The 12656-nt window shown below is 49.4% G+C and overlaps 1 protein-coding gene across 1 annotated transcript; it reads right to left on the reverse strand.

The window, feature by feature from the left end:
* Window positions 1-9887: 9887 nt before the first annotated feature.
* Window positions 9888-12367, reverse strand: CRYAA (crystallin alpha A). Its single transcript, XM_021546759.2, has 3 exons — window positions 12179-12367; window positions 11113-11235; window positions 9888-10097 (listed from the first exon to the last, which is right to left on the reverse strand). The coding sequence occupies exons 1-3, from the start codon at window positions 12365-12367 to the stop codon at window positions 9888-9890; spliced, it is 522 nt and encodes a 173-aa protein (XP_021402434.2).
* Window positions 12368-12656: the final 289 nt, after the last annotated feature.

Below are 12656 nucleotides of genomic sequence, written 5' to 3' on the forward strand. Positions count from 1 at the left end.
AACTAATCAGACAAGAGGTTAAACCAGATTTCTGCTGCTGTTGCATGTCTCCCAGCTCTGCTCCCATTCACTGGCAGGCACATGAGTGCTGACAGCACCTGTGGACCCATGGAAGGGCTGCAGCTCAGGCACCAAGCAGGAAAACTTGGGCAGAAAGTCTGGGAAATGTGGCTGCTGCCACTGTCCTCCCCTGCAGACCAAGCCCAGCAGTGTAAGGGGTGATGTCAAACCTGCCATAACAGCCACAGTCAAGGCTCATCTCTCAAAGTCCTCCCTGACTTGCAGATTGGCTTCAGAGCTCAAAATCTCCTCTAATTTTTCCAGCTGTGCTAGTGGATATAATGAAAAATATTCCCTCTGTCTACGACCCTTTGGCCTGGCTGTGTCCTGGGACACTGCAGCTGCAGCACAACATGCAGAGACCTCAGGGTCTGGTTCTGCTCCAAGGTAAGGAGAGCACTTCACCTCGGAGGCCTGAGAAACTGCAGCTCACATCTGATTTATTGGGAGGTGAGGAACCCCTCTCTGACCCAAGTGCTGTGCTGGTCACGGGAAGAGGCATTTTTTGGCACACTGACTGCTCACTTCAGTGATTCCTGCCACCACATCCCCCTGCTGCAAACCCCTCCTGCAAGGGCTGGCAGTGAAAAGTCTGAGCAAATGAAATCACAAGTGCTGTGGTGTGAGTTTTTCCTTCTATTTATGCTGTCTTACTCCAAAACATGCAGGTAAAGTTCTGTCAGACCCTTCTGTCTATTTTAATTACTTTTTTTGGTTGGTTGTTTGTTTTTATTTTGGTATTTTTTGGGAGGGAGACTTTTAATCTCTTGGTTTAATTAATGCATTTTCAGCTGCTTGGTTAATGACCCAAACATGGAAGTCACACAGTGAGAAAACCTCCTGGAATTTGGATGTGAAAAAATGTGAATGAGAAGCTCAAATGCCAGCTCAGCCCCCCTCAGTGGCTGACTCTGAGCATCATTTGGTGGGAGGGAGAGTAGCACAGTCCAGCTGCACAGTGACAACAGCTGAATTTTGCTACACTCCACTAGATTTACAAGCATTTCAGGTGCTGCAGGGGCTCCTGCACTTCATCTTATCAAATAAGAAAAATACATACATGCTCTCTAATCTGTGTTTTGGTTTGGATTTTTTTGTGTTACTAAAGCATAAAGGAGTTGAAATGTACATAATACTTTAGCTGGAGACTTTATCTCTGAGTTATCTGCCAGCCCCTCAGGAGAGGAGAGATGGAAATATTGTTATAGCCAACTGCTCCAGCTCACCATTGATACTATTTCTTATTTAAGCCTTCCATGCATCCCAGTCTACATCTCTCTTACTCTGTGCTGCCCTTTTTATTAGGCTGAAATGATAGGGAGATAAAATGACAGGGCATTAGTAGTGCCTGGAAGAGAAAAGCCAGCCTGGCAGCCCAGCCAAAAATTGTGAACAATTGCTCTCCTCTACAAAATCCTTTCCCAGACTCTGCTGAACCACGCTGCCACTGCTAAATAAGTTCATCACATTCCATTTTCCCTGTGTTGATGTGGCAGGGTATTTATTTTGCATTCAATTCAGGTGAGACTTTGAGCTGACAGGTTGAAAATCAATGAGCAGCAGAAATCATCTCAGGGGAAGCCAAATTGCTACGGGGGCTGAATGAGCCTGTTGGGCTTCCTGGTTGCAGCCCCAGGGACAAGGTCATAGATCCTGGTGTCATGAACCTCACAGGGGAGGGAGATAATGAGATATCCAGAGACTGAAACAAAGCCATGTATAGTTGTTCTTACCCCTATGGCCTGCTGGAGCACATAAATGAATCAGGCTGTTTGCCTGTGTTTTGTGGAGGGTTTGGAAGTAGTTCATAAATTATTGGAGAAGAAAGGTCAGGATCTTAAAGAATGCTTTGGAAAATCAGCATCCTTGGGAGGGATTTGACATGCTTTGTTTACAGTGTGAGAGAGTTCAGCATGCAAATCCTCCAAAAAGCCCAAGGAGCCTTCCAGCAAAACCAGTGGAGACAAGGCTAGACATTCCAAATAGTTCCCTTTGAGTAAAAACAAACAACAATAACAACAAAATCATAGCAGGAAATTAAACCCCAGACCTTCCTTAGTCAGCACTGAGAACTATGAAGCAGACTTTCAAAGCTCAGAGCTCTGAGTTATCTTAATATCAACATCATCAGAGCCAAACGTTGTTCCTGCAAGACTCAGCAGAGTGTCCTGGGCTCATGCAAGGGACAAGGGGGGAATAAAAGGGACCTCTTTGACCATCAGTGGCCTGCAAAACACTTTGAGGGACCTATTCCCCTGGGCTCCCTTTGTTTCCACTCTGGTGATTCAGTGGCAGGGCGATCCTGCACGTCCCATGTCCCAGCATGGCTCAGCGGGGAGGAAAAGGGCATCAGAGGTGGGAGCCAGGCTTTGGCTCTGAGATCTCCCCAGCAGATGGAAGAAATGGGAGACAAAAAGTTGTTGAAATAAGCAGTGTGGAAGGCAGAGAGCAATGCATTCAATCCTGCAGTGAGGGGCTGCCATCAGCCCGAGTGGGTGGAAAATGGAGACAGCGTGGGCAATGGTGCTGCCCTGCACCCTCTGAGCACCTGGTCAGAGAAAAGAGAGAGAAGAAAACCAAAATAATTACTGCTGGGGGTAGGGGAGAGGGGAAAAATAGGAGAGGGGAAAAAATAGGAAAGAGGAAAAGCAAAGCCCAGCATTCTCTGGAGTGTTGCTATAGGACACGTGAAAGCACGACACGAGCCACCTGCTATTTGAAAGGTAAAGAAGAAAGTTTATTTCTCTGACTCCAACTTTTATACTTTCCCAAAGGTGACATTAGATTGGAGAGGGAATGGGCCACCTCTCCAAAGACATTGGACAAATCACTAGTACATCAAGTTTCTCCACCTCCACGAAGGAATGCAAAACAATATGTTGTTTACAGAAATTGTGTGTGAAAGTTCTCCAACAGAATTTAAACTCAGAAGGCTTTAGAAAATCTTAAGAATCAGGGTGACACTGGAGGAACGTACAGGAGGTGCTCGGCACATCCCGAGTGTGACCTTCCCATGGTGCGCTCCCTCCCAAGCCGGAGGATGCTCGGTCCCAGCGGCGAGGGGCTGCTGCCACCTCCCGGGAGCCGAGCGGGGCCGGCCCCGGCTCCTGCCGGCAGGAAAGCATCGGGAAGGGACCGGGATGCGAGACCAGAGCCGGCTCTTTGGAATAACGCCGGAATTTTTGGATGTGTTATGTGTAGTAGATATAATTCGCTCCGTTTCTAGTATGATATATGTGATATTGAATATTTGTTGGAGTATACACGTTTGTATTAGGAGTCCCCCGCTGTTGGAACTCAAAATGTATCTCAGACATTTTTAGAGGTTCCAGGCCTTGGTCAGAGGCATTTTAGACCCTGGCAGGCAGCTGGAAACAGCTGTGATTTTGAGTTTGAGCCATGCAATGATTAACCAACTTTGAAGGTGGAACAAACAGTCACAAAGAGTTAGATATAGTATAGTATAGTATAGTATAGTATAGTATAGTATAGTATAGTATAGTATAGTATAAGTAGTTACAAAGTAGAGGGGAAAATTTTTTTAGTATTGTACAGGGGGGTTTTAGCACCTGTACAGGGGGGGTTTTACTTTGTACATGGGGGTCAGAAGTTCTAAGATGGAGGAAAGTGGGCTGATCCTGTTCTTCCTCTTTCTTCTTCCTTGCCTCCATGTTCTTGGTGATGTTGGCACTCACAGATTGGTTTAGTGTAGAAAAGCACCTTGTAATATAGGTAGTAGGTTTTGGGGAAAAACTGTAACCATGTAACACGTAATGTACCATATAAAAGAGAGCAGCAGCCCTGGGCGGGAGAGAAGAAGCAGTCGGGGTCAGAGAGGATGTCAGGGTGTGTGTGTGCCTCTGCCTGAGCTGTGAGCAAACCACAGCAGCTCCAGGGGAAAATCTTTTAGATAACTAGCAATAAACTGCCTTGAGACCGGACAACAGAGACTGCTGAGCCTTTCTTTGGAAGCACGGGTTGGAGGAGGGATTTTTATACCACACGAGACCCCAAACCAAGCCCGGGGTTCTCACACCCCACCACCCTCGCAGGCGACACCTGGTCTATATTAAAACCTGATTTTCAAGTAAAAGGATGTAGCTCAGCCAGGAGATGGGCCATGGCTGGAGAGATATGGGGTCGGGGAGGACCCCAGGCACTGATCATCGCTGAACACCCGAGATGGATCTCATGGAAATCCTCGGGCAGATCCATGTGAATGCAGCATTCCCGTAAACTTCATCAAGGGATTCAACAACTCTGGATACTGAATTGTTCTTCCTCATCACCAAAAAAACAAAAAATCTTATTAACCTATAGACTCTGAATAGAAGAAAAGACTGACTGCCGAAATCATGGCCTCAGGTGGAATTTTCCCATAAAAACCTCTTGTGCCAGGATGGAGGTGTGTGGGCATAGAGGAAAACCTCTGCTGAGGCTGATTTATTGTTGCACACCCAGGGTCAATCCCCGGGCTCGGCTCTGTTCTTTCCTTGTGGCTGGCTAGATAGAACTTGATTGCAAAATAAATATTTTATTTTTTCATTTTAATTTGGCTGGACAATTTTTTGTTTATAACAGATGGGTATGTAAAAATCCTCGGGTGCAGCATCTCTGAGCACAGCGCTCAAGGCGCTGAGGAAATAAAGCTGTTGGTGTGCAAATGCCATGCTGGATGCTCCGGGTTTTGTGTACACTGAAATTACACAAGTGTGCAGATCTCACTGATGGCCTGAAGGCAGAGCAGGCTCTGAATTAAGCAATGCTCCTTTCCCCCTGATCAGAGGGTAATGACATGAGCAGCTGTGGAATTTTAGCAGAGCAAGCACCACGAGCAAATCATGGAATCTCCCTTTCTCCTGACTGCCAGCTGAGCTGCTGCTTCCCCTGGGACACAGCAGCCCACACCAGGCAATGCCACGCTGTCCATGAGCCCCTCGTGTGCTGAACCCACCCCAAGTGCTGCCTCCCCACCTCTGGGACCCTCAGCCTCCCCAAAACAGCTCCAGTGAGACACTCTGGAATCAATGAGTGCTTCCAGGAGGCTCCAGACCCTTGTGGATCAGCTCTGCCCACATCCCAGAGCAGCTGGATCTCACCATCCTCAAGCAGACAAACTCAGAGGAGTTCAGGGTCCCCATGATGTGTGGTAGATCTCTGCAAGTCAGCTGGAGGGTGAACTTTGAGGCAGAGACAAGTCTCCTGAGCTTTGGTCAGCTTGCGTCACTCCATCATCTTGCCTCAGCCTTGCTGGCTGAGATTTCATTTTTATTCCACTTGTGCTGCTCTCTCAGAAATGCCACAAGCATCTGTGCCTGTCCCAAGCTCACATTTTTCATTAAAAGGGCCAGTTAATTGCACTTAAGTGAAGCACCAGCCATGTGGCCAGGCTCCAGCCCTGCTCTGTGGGTTCTGGATGGGCCCTGACTTCATTTCCCCAGGGAAAAGCCCCACAGCAGATCAGGAAATGAGGGACACGGCAGGCACCTGCTCCCCTGGTGTGAGCTGGTGGCTTTCCAAGCCTGTCCTCACAAGAGGTCACACCAGAGGGACAGAATCCACATTAGGGGGGTACAGCCCACACCATTACAGTCTCCTCTGGCTGCACCTCCCAGATTTATGTGCCCAACACTGCAATAAACTGCACAGATGTGCCCAGTGGGGTTTTTTTTGAGAGAATACTGCCGGGGTTTTAATCTGTTTTGAGCCCTTTTTTTTATTATTTTTCTCGCTAACAGAGGCAACTACTGCTATTTTAATTCCAGATTTAGAGACCTGTGTGGCAGAGCCCAAATCCTGATGATGATGCCAAGGAGATGAGGGGTTACAGAGATTGCAAGCAGCAGAATTTGCTTTGGGTGAAAAATGCTGGTAAACTTTCAGGCTACTCCCAGTTTTTATGTAGCACTGGCTAGCTTGTAAATCAATCAGAAATCAAGAAATGCCAGAGTTTTGCAACTCTGGTTGGGTCCTTGTGCCTGCTTGCCTTGTGCCCCGGGTCCCATCCCTGTGGGGAGATGTTGAAACCTGGTGAGAGGGAGCCCTTGGGAGTGCCAGAGCACGGGCAAGGCTGCCACCCCGCGGGGACACGGCTTTGCCAGGCAATCCCTCCCTGTCTCCAGGGCTGTCCTTCTGCCAGGAGCCAGGGGACAACATTCTAGGACTAAAGGATCAGCTCGGGGAGGATGCAGCATCCCTAAGCTGCCCGCTGCTTCCTTGCAGAGAGGGCTGCGTGAGCTCTGGGTGAGCAGCATGAGGAGAATCCTCCTTATCCCCCTGCCAAGAAGGGTGACAAGCCAGGAGCTCTGGCCCCAGTGCTCAGGGACATCTTCCTGGCTGGTAGCCTGCAGGAACCTGCCAGTTCTTGCTCTTGGATTTTTCTTGGAGGAAACAGGAGCCTGGCAGAGGTATCCTGCCCAAGCAGGGCAGTGCCAAGGAGGGGAGGGGGCAGGTACAGCACCAGGATGCTGCTGTCACTGTCCCCACGTCACTGCCACCCCCACGGAGTCACTGGGGCCTGTGGGAAGAAGGGGAGTTACTTGGAGGAGGCTGCATGTCCCTGGAGCACCATCTGCTGCATCCTCCTGAGATGCCTCTGATAATTCCTCTGGAGGAGAAGCTAAAGTCATTTCTGCTTTGCTGTAGGGAAGGGACATTACAGGTCTGGGCAGACAATAAAAACACACTGCAGAAAGGATGAATAGTCACTCTGAGCAGAAGCCCCTGGTTAAAGGCCACGCTTCACAAACTGCCCAGACACTTTGGAAGTTCCCTGTGGGCTGAGTCCTTTGCTGCCTTTCCCTCCATCATAAAACTATCAACTAATTCACAATCAAAAAAACCTCCAAGAAATTTTGTTAATCCCTAAAGAGTGTTGCCAGCACATTATTAATAGGTGAATTTGCAAAGAAAGTTGTGGTGAAGAGCTCTTTCCTGAAACCACCATAGCTTATGAACAAGAAGAATTTCTCTAAATGACAATCTCAGCAAACAAGAATTTTTGCACAGAACAGGAGGAGTATCCGGGACAGATGTGACTGGGAAGACTTCTGGGTGAAAAAATTGAAATATTTTGAGTGACACACAGGCATTAATGGCAGTGCTCATGCTGTTCTGCAAGTAGATGAGTCTTTTGGGGTTAGAGTGGCTCTGGGTTTGGGGACACATTCCCTGTCCCACACAAAACACCGCCAAACACCCCAATGTCCTTGCACAGAGGCTTTCAGAGCTGCTTATGGGTTTAATTAGCTTATGGATTGCAAAAGGCTTTAAAATCATCCCTTCTAATAGCAGGGAGACAGTCATGGCCTGGTGTCCCCAAAAGTGAGGGGCAGCATGGATCCTGAGCTGCTGCCCCCTCTGCGTGGCTCCTGGCTTGCCTCAAACCTGCCCTGATTTCCTGTCATCATTTCCTATCAAAACTCTCCTTTTCTGCCAGCCAGGCCTGAAGAGGGGCCCACAAATGGCTCAAGTGTCATTTCATGGCCCTGACAGACACACAGGCTGCTCAGGCACCTGCAGGTAACATCTGCACACAGATCACGCTCGAAATCTGTTTGCCTATTTTTACACCTCTGAGAGGTTTGAATGGGGGGGTCAAATGTCTGGATTTAATTTTTTTTTTTTTTTCCTGCTGGCTTTGCTAGGTTTCTGTCAGGAAGGAGAGAGATGTCAGCACATGGCAGGGAGGAACCAAGGCTCTGGCAAAAGAAGTATCTGAAGGGAAAGCAGCAGAGGCTGGGGACCTGTTAGCACCAGGCAGAGAAAGGAGGCAGCTTCAGTTAAAATGCCCTTTCCATGCCTGCAGCTAGAGCTCCCTCCTGGAATGAAACTGCCCTTTCCCAAAGTGCACTCATTCATGCCTTTCCCCCTGGAGATGCAAACACAACAGGGCTGCACAATCTGTGGTAGAAAGCCCTGAGATTGCCCAGTAATTAATCTCAGTAAAAAATTGGTTTAAAAGAGTGTCAGACGCTGAGGGGATTTATTGCTTTCTAATTAGCAGAGAGTCATCTCCCTCCTTTGCTTTCTCCTGCATCTGCAGCCCTGTGCCACTCCCAGCCTCTGACACAGGTGCTGTGATGCTGGTCCCAGTAATGATCCCTCAGGGGATGCAGGAGGGGACTGGGATGAACCCTGGGGCACACTCACTCTGTCTGGATAAGAGGTGGTGCCTCTGCTCCTTAACTTCCAGCCCTCCCTGAGTTTTGGCCTAGATATGGCAGAAGCAAGTGGCTTTTCAATTTAAATAGTCTCAGTGCTTCTGTGTTTATGGCTCATATTAATATCTAAGCCCACGCACTGAGGGAAAAAAAAAAACCAACCAACAAACAACTGCATTTATTTCCTCTGTTTTTCACAGCTAATCAGCATCAAAGAGGAGGAGGTTGGTGGGCTCAGCCTTTTGGCAGAGCAAATACTGTCTGAGATGATTATGCCCATGTGGTAAATTATAGGGATGTGGGGGCCTTTCCTGAACACCCTGGATATCCATCTGTGTGGAAAGCTATTTGAGCAGAGCATGAGTGCTGAAACCTTTAGCCTTGGGTATTCACGTACACTGGAGCTGTGGATTTCATGTGTGGCAACTTCAGGGAGAGCTCGTACATCCACCCCACCCACCCACAACTTTAATGATTAATTTCAGATTAAATCTGTCACGTGGTTCCATGAGCATGAGGTTTGAACTGCTGTTTGTACTGACCCATTGGTGCTGGTCAGGCTGCTGAGTTTTGTTCTTCCTCTGATCCTTTTGATTTTGCTCGCATGAGGGATAACGGGACCACGAAAGAAAGGGCGAGCCACCCTCACAAAAAGTACTTCCAGAGGTGGAAAGCACATCCTCCAAGTGGTGCTGGGCACCACGCTGACCTTCAAGAGCCTTACAAAGGAACAAATGAAACCCCCAACGCCGGTTGCCTGTTTCCTATATCACTTTATTGACCGCCACTGACCACGGTCTCAGGTTGAGCGCCAGATACCAGTGGGAGAGGTGGAGCTACCCTAGAGTTACAGGAGAGAGCAAGGGAGATGGTGTGTCACACACAGGCTGGGGAGAGCTGGCTGGGGATGAGAAGCTTCTGCATGGTGGTGAGCCCCCCTCTCTCCCCGCCGAGGGCCTACAAAGACAGCGGAAAGACGAGCTTGTCCTCCTGTCAGTTGTCCCGAAGGGAAATGACAGGGCAAAGGTGTGAACAGAGAGACTTAAACACTTTGCTGGAAAAAAAAAAATACATATTGCAACCCCCTCGAAGGTGAGATATTGTTGGTAATTGTTATTATTGTTATTATTGTTTCTCCTGCGGTTGCAAGGAACTCATGGCAGGTTCGTCACACGGACGCGGGGCTTTGAGTGTGGGGCTTGGCTCTGTTGCTGTTTGAGAGTAACCAGTTTAACTCTGAGTGGGGTACAGCAATTCTGCAGGGCTTTTCCCCTGCCCCAAGCCTTGCCTCAAGGCTGGGTGCACCAGCAGCCAGCGTTACTCGCGCTCTCCTTCCTGCCTGATGGTGGATATGGGCTACAGCACCAGACAAAGAACCCTTTCAGCAAGTACAGCAGCATGGCAGCATTGCCACCCATGCCATTCCCATGATATTTAAGCTTCCAAGTCCACCAGCCGCTCACCCAGCCCCTCGTTCCATCCAAGGGAAGAAGGGGAGAACAAAAATAGAAGAGAACAAAAAAAAAAAAAAAAAAAAAGAGGAAACAAAGTGGGAGAGGAACCAACAGAAGAAACCCCTCCAGATATTCACTGATATCTACGCCAAGGCTCTGGGAGCGAGACCTGCAGGCGGTGGCAGCCTGGCCAGCGCGGTGGCCGGCGGGCTCAGGAGGAGGGCGCGGAGGTGGGCTTCTCCTCGCGGGACACGGGGATGGGCCTCTCGCTGTGGCTGGCCTCCATGTTGGAGGGGACCTTGGGGCCCGAGAAGGTCAGCATGCCATCGTTGGACAGCGAGCAGGTGATGGCGGCCTGGTCCACGTTGGCGGGCAGGCGGTACCGGCGGTGGAATTCCCGGGAGATGTAGCCATGGTCGTCCTGAGAGGCGGTGGGGAAAGGGGGGAAGGCGTGTCAGAAAGTCCCCAGCACTCGGAGCAGGAGAGCCACAATCACCCTGGCTGATCATGACGCTGCACTGCCAGCACTGCTGGCACACTTCTGCCAGGTTTAATTTTGCAGGTTTGGAGGGGCAGGGATCCCCCTTGACACCTCTGAAGCTGCAAGAGCTGAGCACAGCAGCAGGGAGTGATTTTGGCCAGAGGTTTGATGCCAGGTTGGGATTTGATTTAGACCTCTGATTTCAAAGGATGCTTGGAGACAAAGTCTGGAGGCCTGGGAAGGTAAAAGCAAGGTGGTTGTGTGCACCCATGTATTTATTTACTAGGCTGCAATGCTGTGTCAGCCAAAGTATACAATCCTGGCCTCCTTCTTTTTTTGGCCAAAAGAATGAAAAGTGCAATTATTTTTTTTAAGTTGGCCATGAGAATAATAACTATATTTAAAAATACATACTGTTTCCAGGCTAGAGCTTTGTCTGGCCAAAAATGTGTATGAGAAGAATTAAATCCCTGCTGGTATAATTCACTTTTCAACCCCCACAGATATTTCCATGACATCCATGTTAAAAGTTTCCAAGCCTGAGGCACTTGGTTGGTTTTCTTTTGTTTTGTTTGCTCTTGCTTTTCTCTCCCAGACTGGCATATAAAAACTGTTTTCACTAAGGGTTCTGGCTTATGAAAACTCAGCCATGCTTCAGCAGTGCCAGATGATGTCCTGAGTCTGGCCCAGTGTTATTAGTGAACAATGGACACGGTCATCTGATGGTTATGGAAGATGATAATTGAAAATAAACAAAAGAGGAGTGGATTAGCTTGTTATTGTCAGAAATCAGGTGGGGGCTCTATAGGAACAGGCCATGCCAATAAAGACAATTCATAATTAACTCCTTCTTCTGATATATTCTGGTTTTTTTTCTTCAGCTGAGAACCATTGGAAAGGAGGAAAAGAGAGCTGGACTCCCCAGCTGCTCCACCATCACCATCACTTCACTTACCTGCCTTTCACTGTGCTTGCCATGGATTTCCACAAAGTCATCAATAATCTTCACGCTCAAGTCTTCGGGAGAGAAGTGTTTTACATCCAGCATGATTGTGAACTTGTCCCGATCAGACCTCACCTGGAACGAGCATTTTCACACAGTGAGGCCCCAGCTCTGGGTGTGGGGACAGCGCCAGCATCACCACAGATCAAAACCCAAAAGAGGGGTGGTCTGGCACTTTGTCCTTCTGTGACTATGGGTCTCAGCAGGGGTCTTCTTCCCATTGTGGGCACCCAAGGACATTGGGAGGCCTTGGGAGGTGTCAGGGTCACTGGGAGGTGTCAGGGTCACTGGGAGGTGTCAGGGTCACTGGGAGGTTGGTGTCTGCACCTTGGTACTGCTCTGGGGAGAGGTGATACTCCCTGCTGCTATTCTTGTGCCAGGGACCTTTTCGCACTCAGTGACCTGCCAGATGGACCAGGCACAGAGAGGGGGGATCAAAACCAGTGTAAGGCTCTCTGGTAGCACGTGTTTTGTCCTTTCAGTGATTTATGGTTTCGTTGTGGTCATAGCTCTGGGAGGAAAGCAGTAAGAGAGGGCTACAGAAAGCACCTGTACCTGAATTTCAGATCATGGCCCCCACAGCTACACATTCCCCTACAGTTCCCTTCAGAAAATTGCTCCAGGGTCCTTCAGTGAGGGATTTCTAAAACCACCGAGCTCCCAAGGTGGAGGAGAAGGTGGAGAAAGCTCCAACTTGCCAGGGTCCTCTCCCATGGCAAGCTTTTTTGTTCTTTTTCACTACACAGGTGGCAGGCACAGAGCAACCAAAACAGCCTTCTTGAGCTGGAAACAACCCTCCAAAGGAGCTGAAATGGTTCCTGTTTCTCGAAGGGAAGCTTTGTCCCCTTGAGAGGTTCCCTTTGTGCCCAAGAAGGGGTGGGTGGCTGTGCCTGGCAGTGGGCTCGGGACCTTCCTCGTCCCCTCACACGGGGCTACAGCAGCATGAGATGTGGGTGGAGAGGAGCAGCTGGAAAAGGTGGGAGAGGAAGGAAAGGAGAGGAAATCAAAGGGCCCTTACCTCTGAAATGCCCGACTCCAGCACGCTGCGGAAGAGGGACTGCCTGTAGTAGGGGCTGATAGTGGACGAGAACAAAGGCAGGAGGTCATACTCAAGGAGACCCTCTCCAAAAAACTGGTCGAACAAACGGCTTGGAATGAGGGGTCCCAGAGCACGCTTGAACCAGGGGTGCTGGATGGTAATGTCCATGCTGCTGCTGCTGCTGCTGCTGCTGCTGCTGAGAGCTGTGGCTGCAAGGGGAGAGAAGAAGGGGCAGCGCCGCTGCTGGGGAGACGGCGAGGCCTTGGCTGGACTGCAGCCCCAGGGAAGCTCCCCCTATATATACCGGCCTGGCAGAATGAAGGCATTAGCAGGATTCCTCTGGAAAGACATGATCTCATGATGGAGGCAACGTGGTCAGCAGAAATGCGGAGACTGACCTGGAAATGACAGTCTGGTTGGAATCGGTGCCAGATGTCCTGGAGGGATGATGCCAGGC

The sequence above is a fragment of the Lonchura striata genome, chromosome 2, assembly GCF_046129695.1.
Source record: "Lonchura striata isolate bLonStr1 chromosome 2, bLonStr1.mat, whole genome shotgun sequence".
NCBI lineage: Eukaryota > Metazoa > Chordata > Aves > Passeriformes > Estrildidae > Lonchura > Lonchura striata.

Coding starts and splice junctions, on each gene's coding strand:
- CRYAA (XM_021546759.2), bottom strand. CDS start 12,367: ATGGACATTACCATCCAGCACCCCTGGTTCAAGCGTGCTCTGGGACCC. Junction 11,236..12,178: donor TGGAGTCGGGCATTTCAGAG/GTAAGGGCCCTT, acceptor TGCTCGTTCCAG/GTGAGGTCTGATCGGGACAA. Junction 10,098..11,112: donor GCAAGCACAGTGAAAGGCAG/GTAAGTGAAGTG, acceptor ACCGCCTCTCAG/GACGACCATGGCTACATCTC.